This window comes from Peromyscus maniculatus, chromosome X (assembly GCF_049852395.1).
Source record: "Peromyscus maniculatus bairdii isolate BWxNUB_F1_BW_parent chromosome X, HU_Pman_BW_mat_3.1, whole genome shotgun sequence".
NCBI lineage: Eukaryota > Metazoa > Chordata > Mammalia > Rodentia > Cricetidae > Peromyscus > Peromyscus maniculatus.
In genome coordinates this window covers 32505174-32520360 of record NC_134875.1, presented here as the reverse complement: position 1 = coordinate 32520360, position 15187 = coordinate 32505174, and the positions used below count along the sequence as shown (strand labels likewise).

At 39.7% G+C, this 15187-nt stretch overlaps 1 protein-coding gene across 17 annotated transcripts in view; it reads left to right on the top strand.

Moving 5' to 3' along the window:
- Nucleotides 1-15187, top strand: part of Xiap (X-linked inhibitor of apoptosis) — a 54280-nt gene that overhangs the window by 22936 nt on the left and 16157 nt on the right. For 8 of the 17 annotated variants that reach the window (XM_076561596.1, XM_076561594.1, XM_042269485.2 and 5 more), the window contains 2 exons: nt 13201-13257; nt 14277-15182. In XM_076561596.1, coding sequence (XP_076417711.1) covers nt 14309-15182 — 874 coding nt within the window. In that variant the 5' untranslated portion in view covers nt 13201-13257; nt 14277-14308. Of the gene's footprint in view, nt 1-9031; nt 9220-13200; nt 13258-14276; nt 15183-15187 lie in introns of all 17 variants that reach the window. The other 9 variants (XM_076561599.1, XM_076561598.1, XM_076561595.1 and 6 more) reach the window with 3 other exon arrangements.

The following is a 15187-nucleotide window of genomic DNA, read 5'->3' as shown; positions in this document are numbered from 1 at the left end:
TCTTTATCCTTTCCAAGTTCCTCCACCTTCCTCCTCCCTCTTCTCACCTGTCTTCTCTCTGATTCTCTCTTTGTCCTTGCGACCTCCCTCCATCTTCCACTCCCCTCTTCTCTCTTGCTTTCTCTATGATCTTCTCACATTGTCCTTTCTGAGACTCTCCACCTTCCACTCCTCTCCTCTCTCTTGTTTTCTTCTCTGTGATCTTCTCTCTTTATCTTTCCATGTCCCTCCACCTTCCACTCCCTTCTTTCCTCTTGCTTTCTTTTCTGACTTCTCTCTTTGTCCTTTCCATGTCCCTCCACTTTCCACTGCCCTCATCTGTCTGGCTTTCTTCTCTATGATCTTCTCTCTTTGTCCTTTCCATGTCCCTACACCTTCCATTCCCTTCTTTTTTTTCTTGCTTTCTTCCCTATGATCTTCTCTGTTTGTCCTTTCCACATCCCTCCTCCTTCCACTTCCCACTTCTCTCTTGCTTTCTTCTCTGTGGTCTTCTCTCTTTGTCCTTGGGACCTCCCTCCACCTTCCAGTCCTCTCTTCTCTCTTTCTTCTCTAGGATCTTCTCTCTTTAACCTTTCCATGTCCCTCCACTTTCCACTGCCCCCTTCTCTCTTACTTTCTTCTCTATGAGAATATCTTTCACCTGTAATTTATGAAACTTGTCCTTAATGAAAAGTCAAAACCTGGTAGTACAAGGCGCCAATACTCACTTTGTTAGGTTAATGTATTCACAGATGAAGGAAGCTTTTGTCATGGATAAGTAGCCTGATGATACTCTGGTAGGCAGGATTATATAATGGTCCCCTGACAAAATGTCTACCTGCTTATTCTTTTGATTAGAATTCCGTATACTTGATGGATAAAATTTAAACGATGAAAGAAAGCACAAAGAAGAAAATAAATCAGTAATAGCATTACCCAGATATAACAGATTTTTTTTTTTTTAAACAATAAGGTCTCACATTGTAGCCCAAACTGGCTTGGAAATCACTGTGTATCTCAGGCTTGCCTCAAACTTTGAGCAGTTTTTCTGCCTCAACCTCTGCAACATGGAAATACACTTGTGAGCCATCGTGCCTTACAACAATAGAATTTCAGTGTATAATGCTGCCATTTCATACGTTTTTATTATTGGTATTATATAGTTTGTATCATTATTATGCTGGGGATCCCTGACCTCATGCATGCTAAGCAAGCATTGTATCACTTAGTTACACCAAAACCTTGTAAATAGCTTTTTCACTGAATACAGTATCATGAACATATATGTCTTTTATACTTTACTATTCATCTACAACCTGAGTTTTTGGGCTTTTTGTTGTTGTTTGCTATGGTTCTGGGGTTGGAACAATGGGCAAGTGTTCTACCACTGATCTAGAATAACCCTGACCCTACAATCTGGGGTTTGCTTTTTTTAAATTTGTAATTGTTTTTTAATGATTTTCACTGGGGGGTGCACGTGTACCACCATGTGGTTAAGGGATACTTCGTGGGATCAGTTCTTTCTTTCCACTTTCACCTGGGAACTACAGATTGAACTCAGGTTGCCAGGCCTTTACCTGATAACTGTCTCTCCTATCCAACCTTAGTTTATAATGATTGCTTTTATTTCTGGTGCTGAGAATTGAGCCCAGGTCCTTGCATATAATAAGCATACTGTATGGTGTTAAACTGAGCCTATATACTTTTTTTGAAACAGAATCTCCTGTAGTCTAGGCTAGCCTCCAATTTAGCAGGATTACAGATATGTCACTATGGTGATTTGAATGAAAATGGCCCCTATAGGCTCAGAGAGTGGCACTATTAGGAGGTATGGCCTTGTTGGAGTAGGTGTGGCTTTGTTGGAGGAAGTATGTCGCTGTAGAGTGGGCGTTGAGGTCTCATATATACTCAAGCTGTGCCCAGTGTGACCGTGTACTTCCTGTTGCCTGTGGATCAGGATGTAGATCTCTCAGCTCCTTCTCTAGCACCATGTCTGCCTGTGTGCTGCCATGCTTCCTGCCATGATGAAAATGGACTAGACCTCTGAAAGTGTAAGCCAGCCTCAATTAAATGTTTTCCTTCATAAGAGTTGCTGTGGTCATGGTGTCTCTTCACAGCAATAAAACCCTACATTAGCCGCTGGTTTTATTTTCCTGTGTGTAATGTATCAGGTTTTGTCTGTTGTCCTATACCTTCCCATGTTTATGGGTTATATTGGCTTGTAATAGTGATCTCTGACAAATAGGATAAAAATAGCATCATGTAATTATTCGTTATTTTGATTACACATGAGATTTAATACTTTTTGCATACATTTGCTGATCTTTATAGTTGCTATTTGCAAATATTCTGATTCTCTGTTGGCATGTTCATCTTGTAGAGTTATGAGTGAATTTATCTTTCCTTTTCTTGTAGAATTATTAATGAATTCATATCTTTCCTTAGAAACCATTTTTGGTTAATAAAAAACAGGATGGATTAAAAGAAGGTACTGACTGATACAAGATCCATTTCTGCTTGAGACCATTTAATATTGTTGTGAAAAGCAAATAAAATATAAACAGGTTTAGACAAGATACTCCCTTTTAAAATTATATTTATTTAGAGAGTATGTGTGTGTACATACCCACATGTCATGTCACTCATTTGAAAGTTAGAGGACAACCTTTGGGAGTTCGTTCTCTCTTACCGTGTTGGTCCCAGGGATCGAACTCAGGTTTTCAGGCTTGGTGGAGATTGCCTCTACTCAGTGACCCATTTTGCCAGCACAATGCATTTTCTCTTTTTTAAATTTAATTTTTTAATTACCATACAAAATGTTTCATTGTGGCATTTTCATACATATATGTGATTGTACCAGTTTTTCGTTTGTGTATAAATATTTTTCTGTTGGTAGATTTTGTGTCTAAAACATTATGCTATTGGAATTCCTTAAAAGAATTGAAAAGTGTTGGGCATAGTTGTACATCCCAGCTCATGGAAGGCTGAGGCAGGAGGATGGTGAGTTCATTGCCAGCTCCAAACAAACCTAGGCTGTATAATAAAACCTTGTTTCAACTCTCCTTGCCCCCACAAAACAAATGCACACCAGAAACTTGACATGATGCTCCAGGCCTGTAATCTTAGCATTTAGAAGGCTAAGGAGGAGGATTACGTTCAGTAGCTTGTCTCTACTACAAAGCAGGTTCAAGGTCAGTCTGTCAGTTGAATGATAGACACCCAGTCTCACAATTTTAGAATGAACCAATGAGATGGCTCATCAAGTAAAGCACTTGCCATGCCAGCTTGACAAACTGAGTTCACTGTCCACAACCCATGTAAAAGTGGAAGGAGAGAACTAATTCCACAAAGTTGTTCTTTGACCTCTATGCACATGGCATGGATTGCATATGCCTTTCACACAAGCATGTACACAAAATAATAATTTTTTGAAGGTAAGTAAAAGTTTTAAAAACCTAAGAAGTGAGGATATAATTCAGCCTTAGATTACTTGCCTAGCATGTGTAAGGCCATTATTTTAATCCCCAGCACCACAAAACAATGAAAAGTATACTAATATGCAAATAGACATACTCAAGGGGAATTCCATAAGACTGGAAATGAGGACACAAGTTATTAAAGGAGTCTCATTAATAGAGGCAGTGAAATTTACTTTTTAAAGTATTTGGAATTGGTTTATAAATATATAAGAATAGAAACCAGTTAACAGTTGTAATAAGATTTCATAATTGAGCATAACTTTAGTGCTTCAGAGCATGAAAAGCTATTCCTACAACCACTTGGCTTTCTAGAAAAAAATTTCTAAAAATTCAGAAAGTGACTTGAACAGTTAGTGAGGAAATCAATGCATTAAGAAATAAAAATGTGCCGGGCGGTGGTGGCACATGCCTTTAATCCCAGCACTCGAGAGACAGAGGCAGGCAGATCTCTGAGTTCAAGGCCAGCCTGGGCTACAGAGTGAGTTCCAGGACAGCCACCAAAACTACACAGAGACACCCTGTCTCGAAACCCCCCCCCCCCCCCGCAAAAAAATTATAACCAGACCTGGTGATTCATGTCTTTAATCCCAGCACTCGGGAGGCAGAGGCAGGTGGATATCTGAGTTCGAGGTCAGCCAGAGCTATATAGTGAGACTCTGTCTCAAAAAATGAGAGAAAAGAAAAAAAAGAAATGATAGGGATTAACAAGATGGCTCAGCAGCAAAAGGGGCTTTGTTGCCAAGTCTGATGACCTGAGTTCAATCCCTTAGGTACACATGGTGAGAGAAGAGAACTGATTCCTGTAAGTTGTCCTCTGATTTCCACATGCATGTTGTGGTGCAAACTCCCTCGCCTTCCAAGTAAATGAATATAATTTTTTAAATATACAGGAGCCCAGTGTGGTACATATCTTTATACCCAGCTCCTAGGAGATAGCAGCAGAAGGACCAGAAATTCAAAGTCATCCACAACTATATGGGGAGTTCAAGTCTGCCCTAGGCTACCTGGAATGCTTCCTTCCTTTCTTGTTTTCTCCATTTCCCTAAAAAATCAAATAATAATATGTAGCTAAAGTCTTCCTGTGTCCCACCTGTCCTGTGGTCAGGACAGATCTCTCTCACCCACCAGTCCTGCAGCCACTCAGACCCAAGTAAACACACAGAGGCTTATAGTAATTGTAACTGCATGGCCATGGCTCAAGTTTTCACTAGCTAGCTCTATATCTTAAGTTAGCCCATAACTATTAATCTGTGTATTGCCACATGAACCGTGGCTTTACCTACATCCCATTACTTGTTGCTCCTTGGGCGGCTTGTTGGTGTCTTTCCCCGCCTTCTTCCTGTCTCTCTCTTTGAATTTCCTGCCTGCCTCTAAGCTGCCTTCCTATAGGCCAAACAGCTTTATTTATCAGCCAATCAGAGCAACCATTTGCAGCAATACTGAAAGACATTCCCCCATCAATAATAGCAATATTTGGAAACATAAGAGCTTAGATTCTCAGTAACATGAGAGAGATAACTTTAAGCTTTTTCACACTAGAATTCATATGTTTCAGAAAAAATTAACTGGGTTCTGGAAGATAAGTTAAATATGCAAGCACTTGGAACAGAAATGTCTTAGTCTTCTCAATGTTATTCTGAAAATATACTGTAATACCACATTCTGTAATCAAAGACAACTAATTAAAACATAGCTAATTTCACTGGTAAACGCAACTTTTTTTAGATTTAAAATTGACATTTTAACAATTGCCAAACAATTTTAATATCTTCGCAGCTTTATTGAATGCTATATAATTCAAATGCTATAAAATTAAAGTGTGCATTTATGGAGCCACATACCACCATAGCGTGGTATAGCGTTTGCTATAGTTATAGAGCATTTGCTTAGCAAGCATGAGACCATGAGTTCCATCTTCAGCACCACAAAAAAAAAAACCCACGAAGTATACCTGCTATTTCATGGTTTTCAGTATATTTTTAGAATTGTGCAACTGTCACCAAGATGTAACTTCCCTGTGAGCATTTGCACTTATTCCCCATGTTCCACTATTCAGTCCTAGCAGCCTTTAATGTACTTTTTGATTTTCTTTCAATAACATTTTATGATTGTGCTAGTTACCTATTCTGGGTCATTGGTATCAAGGTTCAACTCTTTTGGTTTTTCCAGACAAGGTTTCTTTGTGTAGCTCTGGCTGTCCTGAAACTAGCTCTGTAGACCAGGCTAGCCTCGAGCTCACAGAGATCTACCTGCCCCTGGCTCCCAAGTGCTGGGATTAAAGGCGTGCGTCACCATTGCCTGGCCTCAACTCCTTTTCTAATATAATTTTTTTTTTTTTTTTGTTTTTCGAGAGAGGGTTTCTCTGTGTAGCTTTGCACCTTTCCTGGAACTCACTTGGTAGCCCAGGCTGGCCTCGAACTCACGGAGATCCGCCTGCCTCTGCCTCCCGAGTGCTGGGATTAAAGGCGTGCGCCACCACCGCCCGGCTTAATATAATTTTTTAAAAAGATTTATTTATTTATTTTATGGACATTGGCGCTTTGCCTGCATGTATGTCTGTGTGAAGGTATCAGATTCCTTGGAACTGTAGTTACAGACATTTGTGAGCTGCTTTATGGGTGCTGGAAATTGAACCCAGGTCCTCTGGATGAGCAGCCAGTGCTCTTAACTGCTGAGCCATCTCTCCAGCCCCAAGGTTTAACTCTTTTGTTGTTTTATTTTTCTTTCCTCCTTTTTTTTTTTTTTTTATCGTTCAGTACTTTTATTTTTATTTTTTTTTATATATATTTTTTATTTTACAATACTATTCAGTTCTACATATCAGCCATGGGTTCCCCTATTCTCCCCCCTCCCACGCCCTCCCCTTACCCCCAGCCCACCCTCCATTCCCACCTCCTCCAGGACAAGTCCTCCCCCGAGGACTGCGATCAACCTGATAGACTCAGTCCAGGGAGGTCCAGTCCCTTCCTCCCAGACTGAGCCAAGTGTCCCTGCATAAGTTCCTGGTTTCAAACAGCCAACTCATGGAATGAGCACAGGACTTGGTCCCACTGCCTAGATGCCTCCCAAACTGATCAAGCCAATCAACTGTCTCACCTATTCAGAGGGCCTGATCCAGCTGGGAGCCCCTCAGTCTTTGGTTCATAGTTCATGTGTTTCCATTCATTTGGCTATTTTTTTTCAATAATTGAGTAAAACTGAAATTTATTATATGCCACAGTCGTCCTAGGGACCTCCATGCTATATATATATAGCCTCTATGGTTCTATGGGTTGTGGTCTGATTGTTCATTTTATATCTAGAATCCACCAATGAGTGAGTACATACCATAACTGTCTTTCTGGGTTTGGGTTACCTCACTCAGGATGATTTTTTCTAGTTCCATCCATTTGCCTGCAAATTTCATGCTTTCATTGTTTTTCTCTGCTGAGTAGTACTCCATTGTGTATATGTACCACATTTTTTTCATCCATTCTTCCGTTGATGGGCATCTAGGTTGTTTCCAGGTTCTGGCTATTACAAATAGTGCTGCTATGAACATAGCTGAGCATGTATCTCTTTCCTCCTTTTTAAAAAATATTTATTTTTATTTTATGTGCATTAGTGTTTTGCCTGAATTTATGGCTGTGTGAGGATGTCGGGTCCCCTGGAACGGGAGTTGTTGGCCACCATGTGGGTGCTGGGAATTGAACTTAGAACCTCTGGAAGAGCAGTCAGTAGTTAAGCCATCTCTCCAGTCCCCATTCTTTCCTCCTTTAAATTTTTTTTTTTTATTTTACTTATTTTGGGGAAGTACTGGGGATAGAACATAGGGCCTCATGCATGGTACATAAGTGCTCTACAACTAAACTACAGCCACTTTTGTTGATTTGGGACAGCCTTGCTGTCTATCCTGGGTTGTCCAAGAACTCCCTGTGTATCCCAGGACCGGCATCATACAGCAGTCCTCCTGCTTCAGCCTCTTGCATGCTGGGATTACAAGTGTGAGCTACCACACCCTCTGTAAAAGCTCATAAAAGCTAATTTTACAACAAATGTGATATCCTCACTTAGAAGACAATCAGTTGTTTCATAATGTTATAATTGTAGCTTCTGAGAGTTTTTTATTGGGAGCATGTGTCTCAAATTCTAGAAGTGCCTATACCACATGCTAAGCTCACTTACTTTGAAGGGGAAAACATACCTCAAAACTGAATTTGTTCTTCAGCTATAGGAACAGTTTTAGCCAGTAGCATACCACTATTTTCTATGATAGTGTGATTTTCATCATTCTTTTTTGTTTATTTGACATAGGGCTTTGTATAGGTCAGGCTACACTCAAATTCATATAGTGGTGGCTGGCCTTCAAATTGGGATATAACCCAGGTAGGCCTTAAACCAGTGGGCACTGCTTCAGTCTCCCAAGTAGTTAGGCTTATAGGAATGAGGTATCATGCTCGACATGTAACATTAACCTCTAAAACATAAAGAGTGTGGCGCCCGTGCTACTAACCATTCCAGGGGCTGAGGATTAAAACAGAAACAAGACAGCAGGTTATTGTCTCAGTAGAATGCCCTTTATTGAAGGAGGGAAGAGGCCTTAAATACAGGCTTACAGCACAGTGGGAGAACCCCGGAGGGAGGGCAGAAGTTTGCTACAGATGTTTTTACATTCTTGCATCCTAGCTGTTTACACCAATATGCAGGATACACAAACAAGGAACCTCTGGTAAGCTGTTTAGGAGGAAGGAAACCGGCAGGGAATTAGCATAGGGAGGACATCTGATCAAGGTCAGTAAGCAAGGCAACAGCTGCATAAGGAATGGGGGCCAGGGCCCAACAAAAGAGCTAACATTCTTCTGTTGTGAGCCAGAGCTCCTGAAGCAAACTGGGATATAAGGAGGTCTAGGTCTTTTTCCTAAGCCTTATGTTATATTCTCTTATGGTGGAAACATCCCAGAATCCTGGGGAATATTCAGTGCTGTGATTGTAAATGGGATAAGTTTATGGGAAAACATTCATGTCTATAATAGTAAATAGATGCCGAAAGTCTTAAAGCATACTAAATGACTAGATACTGCCTTTCTGTGGTTGATAGAAGAGCGTGAATCAGTTAAACACCCCCCCCCCGTGTGCGTGCGTGTGTGTGTGTGTGTGTGTGTGTGTGTGTGTGTGTGTGTATTGCACTCACATATGTGTGAGAGAGAGGCACACACACACACAAAGTGCATGATTAGAGGTCAAGTGCAACATTGCAGAGTTGTTTCTATCCTTTACCTTTGTATCAGTCATCAGGATTTAACTCAGGCCACACACTTTGTGGGATAAGCACTTTTACCTACCGAGCCATCTTTAGCCCACAGGTTTCTCTTGATTGTCACTTGTCTTTCACTTTTAGCTTATCAGATAACTCTATTTGGGCATCCTTCCACATCTTATAATATACATGTAGTATTCCTTCAAATACCTGCTTTTCAAACCTCTGTAACCTAAACCAACAACATGGAATTAATCCCTGAGAAAGTGAAGTCTCTTTTTATTTTTTTGAGGCAAGGTCTCAGACTCACCTTAAACTCATCATCTTCCTGCCCTAGACTTCAGAATGCCAGGATTACAGGAATATGCCACTATATCCACTTTTGAAGTCTCCTCTTCAAAGCTTCACAGAGATGCTCTCATAGAATGAGAACCTCACAACATTTCTGCCACTGTGAAATAAGACTAGATCTTTAATTTTATATGTGTTGATTGTCTCAAGAAAAGAAACATTACCTTAGGGAAGGTGAGTGTCATGATTTTGTTTATGTTGATCATTCTTCAGGATAATTCCTGATTTGAAAATGCCTAGTCTTCTATTCTACACTGAAATCTCTTTACTGATGGGAAGGGCTCATAATCTCCACGCAGCCCAACTCATTTTGTACTGCACTTGCTTGTTTTAAAGTTGATTCATATATGGGGCTAAAATGTATTATTGGTTATGAGCCAGCCAGAGGGCTCATCAAGTAAAAGCACTTGCTGTCAAACCTGATGACCTGATCTTTGGAGCCTCGTGGTGTATCGATAGAAGGAAAAAACTGGGTCCTGAGAGTTGTCCCCTGACCTCCACACCTGTGCTGTGGCACATATCCTGTGGTGTGTGTGTGTGTGTGTGTGTGGTGTGGTGTGTGCATGTATGCGTGTGTGTAGATTTTAAAATGCAAAAAAATAAGTAAAATGTAGTAAGTATATGCATTGCCCTTAATTCCACTATAAGGTAAAGGTACATGGAATTTGGATTTCTTTTCCACATGTCAACCCTCCCTCCTTTTAGGATAAATAGTCTTGGCTCTTGCAACTATTCCTCATATGATATTATCTTGATTGCTCTTCTGAGGACATGAAAATTTGTCAGTGTTCCTCCTAAAATGTGTTTGGAACTGGAGGTAATATTCATCATGGAGTTGAATTGGCTGTGAATGTTCCACATCTGGACACTAACACAGTCTGAAGGCTGAGTTTTTTAGCAGCCATGTAATGTTGGCTTGTAATGAATTTGCAATTAACTAAAATCCCAAGGTTTTAAACTGGAAGTTCGCCTTTATGTGACTTCATTCTAAATCATTTATTCATTTTCCTTAGTTATGCAACAATTAAAAAAAGAATATAAAATTTTATGTATTTCTGTATTAATTTTCCCCACTAGCTTATCAGTTAGCCTTTTATTTCTTTGAATCTCTTATTTAATCATCTAGCTTATGCTGAGCCAACAAAGAACTTTGAACTGTCAGAATGTTTTCAAACATCTGGAAAATGCTTGTCAAAAGTATCTAAAACTGTATTCCAAAAAATTGCTCAGAGATAGATAAAAGTTAGCCCTTAAGGGATATATGAATACTAGTGAAAATTGGCAAGGCCACACAAGCCTGAACTTTATTGTCATCTTTTTAATATTACTCAAAAGGAAATTGATGTTCTATGACATAGTGTGCTAACATAGTGCCCAAAGTTCTGCATAAGTCTTTCCAAGATCCCCAAAAATTAATGTCTAGAAGTAAACAAGACATCGTGACCATTATGAGGGATGCGCGCGCGTTTCCAGAAGGGTCTCTGTAACCCAGGCTGATCTTTAATTTAGTGTCTCCTGCCTCAGCCCCCTGAATGTATTCTTTAAAATACATATATTTAAAATGATTTATTTTTTTAAGATTTATTTATTTTTATTAGTATACAGTGTTCTGCCTGCGTGCCAAAAGAGGGCGCCATATCTCATTTCAGATGGTTGTGAGCTACCATGTGGTTGCTGGGAATTGAACTCAGAACCTCTGGGAGAACAGCCAGTGCTCTTAACCTCTGAGCCATCTCTCCAGCCCTAAAATAATTTATTTTTATTTCATGTGCATTGGTATTTTGCCTGTATGTATGCCTGTATGAAGGTGTTGGATCCCTTGGAAATGGAGTTACCAACAACTATGAGCTACCGTGTGGGTCCTGGAAAATGAACCCTGGTCCTCTAGAAGAGCAACCAGTCCTCTTAACTGCTGAGCCATTTCTCCAGCCCTTAAAATATATTTTTAATTGATACAGTAATTATAAGTGTATGTGATATAGTGTCACATGTTTCACTATGTGGGAAGTCTGCATTAACTCAGATCTCATGTTATACATTTATTTTCTTTGCATTGAGAATATTCAGAACTTGCCTGTTAACTATTTTAAGATATCTGGTTAATTATTTTCAACCATAGTTTTTCTAGTATACTACAGAATATTAGTAAACAGGGCTGAGTAGATGGCTCAGTAGCTAAACTATATGCTATGCAAGTATGAGGACCTGAGTTTTGATTCTCAATGCCCAGATAATTGCTGGGTGTGGGCATAGTGGCATACCCATAATTCCAGGAGGAGACAGGGTCTCCAGGGCAAGCTGGCTAACAGACTAGACATTAGCAGGAGGTCTAGGTTTTACTTAGAGACCTTGTATTAACGAATAAGATGGAAGAGAAATCGGGGCAGATTCTCAACATGCACGTTAGGCTTCCACGTGCACAGGCCTGCACTTGCATATTCACCCCCATACATGAAACAGGAAAATTCCTTGTCCTGCATTGCTTGGTGGTACATGCCTGTAATCCCAAGACTCTGGAGGCTTAGGCAGGAAATGTGAGGCCAGCCTGGATTATGTAGTGAAACTCTGACTCCAAACAAAAAGGAAGAACAATAAGTTACTTCTGTTTAAGTACACCCTTGTGCCCATTAAACTTTTAGCTTCCACAGATGTATCTGACATGTTTCTTCATGTTACTTCACATAATTTCATCCAGTTCTATTTACATTTTGCCAATGGTAGAATTTTAATCTTTTTAAGGCTAAATATTATATTGTATACATATAATACATTTTGTCTATTCAACAATGGTCACCTAAAGCTGGTTCTACATAGAAATAGGACTGTAATAAATGAGCAAATACAGGTGTCTCTTCAACATACTAATTTCACTTCCCTGGATGTATGCCCAGTGGTGAGACTGCTCGATCCTGTGTCAGAGCTGTCTCTGCTTGTTTGTTTTTGAGATAGTATATCACAGACTGGCCTAAACTTGTTATGTAGCTGAGAGTGACCTTGAAATTCTGATCCTCTTCCTTCCACCTCATGAGTTCGAAGATTATCGGTGTACCACCATGCCCAGTTTCTGTGGTGCTAAGGATTAAACCCAGGGTAGCTAAGGCCTCTACTGCATTAGCAACATCTCCATCACTGTCTAGTTGGTCTTGAAACTTTTTACTTTTAATTATGTGTATTTGTGGGTGTGTGCACGTGAGTGTAGGTGCCCAAAGAGATCAGAGGCATTGGATCCCAGGAAGCTGAAGTTACACTTAATTGTGAGCAGCCTGATGTGGATATAGATGCTGGGAATGGAACTCAGGTCCTCTGCAAGAGCAGTAAGTGCTCCTAACTGCTGAGTCACCACTCCAAACCTCAACTCTGTCTTTTAAAAGGCTCCATTTAGGGGCTGGAGAGATGTCCAAGTGCATTGTGGAGGCAGAAGCTGGCTGGAGCAAGCTGGCTGCCTAGACCAGCCCAGTCAGTGAGCTAGCTCTGAGTTCAACTGAGGGATTCTGCCTCAACGAAGTAGAGAATGATAGAGAAAGATATCCATGCACATATCTACACAAAAACAAAAAGAGCCTCCATTTTGTGTTCCATAATGGCTGTGCTAGTTTACATACCTATGAAAAAAGGTCCCCTTTTTTCCTATCCTCAGCAGCATTTGTTGGTTTTTGTCTTTTAAATAATAGCTATCCTAATAGTTGTGAAGTGATACCTCATTGAGACTTTAATTTGCATTCTTCTGGTGTTTAGTGTGTTAGTTGACTATTTGTACATCCCCCTTTGAGAAATATCCAGATATGTATTCATTTTGCATCAGAATCTTTCATTTTTGCTGTTGTGTTTTAGCCATTTGTTTATTTTGCATTTGACAAACATACTGAGGACAGTATGGCAATGTGGAAGATTCTGGAGATTCAGGTTTGTCTTGTAGCTAGGGTGAGCACGTGTTCTTCTGTCTGCTTTGCCTAAGGTGACCATGATTTATGCCTGTTGTCCTTGTGCAATTATTAGTAGCATCCTTCTGTGCTTTACCATGTTGGAGGACAAACTATCTTGCCACTCTTCCCATAACTCAGCTGACTCCTTTTGTTATGTTATTTGGGCTAAATACTACATAGTTGTAATTTGGCAACTCTAATGAGGCTGCTGAATTCTCTTCCATTTAAACAGACTGTTCCTTGACCAACAGAAGTTGTTCTTAAGCCATTATCTGCCTGGCACTTTTGGGTATGTAGGGTGTATGGGGGAAGGAGAGGGGGGAGGAAGAGTGTGTGTGTGTGTGTGTGTGTGTGTACATAAAGTAAGGAATGGTCTAGTTCCAGCAAAAGTGGACTCTATACATGAAAATGAGAAACATTTGATATACTTAGCATGCTGGAACTAGTATTGTGAATACTTTAATATTTTTATTAGTTTTCTGAGAATTTTATGCATTGCATTTTGATCATAGTCACCTACCTCCCTAACTGTTTTTGGATCCACCCCAACTTTGTCTTCCTTTTTTGAAAATGCATCAAGTTTAATTTGTGCTTCCTATATACTCTTGGGCATGGCATCCACTAGAGCACTTCTTTGGCTAAGCAAGAAAGTAAAACTGTATTTTAAATTAATCCATGAACATTCTAAACATTCATTTCTTTTTAAATAGTAAAAATTGAACTTTGATGTCTTGAATATGAAATGATTCATTATAGCAATTATACTTGCCTTTAATAATCTGCATATTTTATGCTACTTTCATGTTTTTCCTAATTAATGACTTCACATGTTTAATATTTATAATTTTTCTGTGTCATAGTTTCCATATTTATATAAAATGAGTACTTAAGATTAGTAATTCTGCTCTGTTTGTTTACATATTGTTTTCCATCAAAAGAGAAAATGGGACTGAGATTGAGGTTCATTTGTAGAGAGTACTTGCCTAAAATGCAAAAGGCCCTGAGATGGATATCCAAGACTACAAGAAATAAGAGAGAGAAACAGGCTGGGAGTATAGTTCTGTGTTAGAGCATGTGTTTGGCATTATATGAAGCCCTAACACTGAAAAAAGAAAAAACAAAAGCACCAGATTTTAAAGCTCAAGTAGTTTGGTACTGTAAGGCTCTAGTGTTTAGAATTAAAATGTGTCTTAGTGATTGTGCCATTGTTTTTATGTTATCGCTGGATAGTGTGTTAGTGGTTAGTATCAGAAATATATTCCTTATGTTATGTGTGTTGGATTTCCTAATGCAATGTTCTCTTTTTAGAAAAGGTGGACAAGTCTTATTTTCAAGAGAAGATGACTTTTAACAGTTTTGAAGGCTCTAGAACTTGTGTACCTGCAGACACCAATAAGGATGAAGAATTTGTAGAAGAGTTTACTAGATTAAAAACGTTTGCTACCTTTCCGAGTAGTAGTCCTGTCTCAGCATCAACATTGGCACGAGCAGGGTTTCTTTATACTGGTGAAGGGGATACTGTGCAGTGCTTTAGTTGTCACGCGACAGTAGATAGATGGCAGTATGGAGACTCAGCTGTTGGAAGACACAGGAAAATATCCCCAAATTGCAGATTTATCAATGGTTTTTATTTTGAAAACAGTGCCACACAGTCTACAAATCCTGGTATCCAAAATGGCCAGTACAAAGCTGAAAACTATGTGGGAAACAGAAGTCATTTTGCTCTTGACAGGCCATCTGAGACTCATGCAGATTATCTTCTGAGAACTGGACAGGTTGTAGATATTTCAGATACCATATACCCGAGGAACCCTGCCATGTGTAGTGAAGAAGCCAGATTGAAGTCATTTCAGAACTGGCCAGACTATGCCCATTTAACCCCCAGAGAGTTAGCTAGTGCTGGCCTCTACTACACAGGGATTGATGATCAAGTGCAGTGTTTTTGTTGTGGTGGAAAACTGAAAAATTGGGAACCCTGTGATCGTGCCTGGTCAGAACACAGGAGACACTTTCCTAATTGCTTCTTTGTATTGGGCCGGAATGGTAATGTTCGAAGTGAATCTGATGTGAGTTCTGATAGGAATTTCCCAAATTCAACAAATTCTGCAAGAAATCCAGCCATGGCAGAATATGAAGCACGGATCATTACTTTTGGAACATGGATATACTCAGTTAACAAGGAGCAGCTTGCAAGAGCTGGATTTTATGCTTTAGGTAAA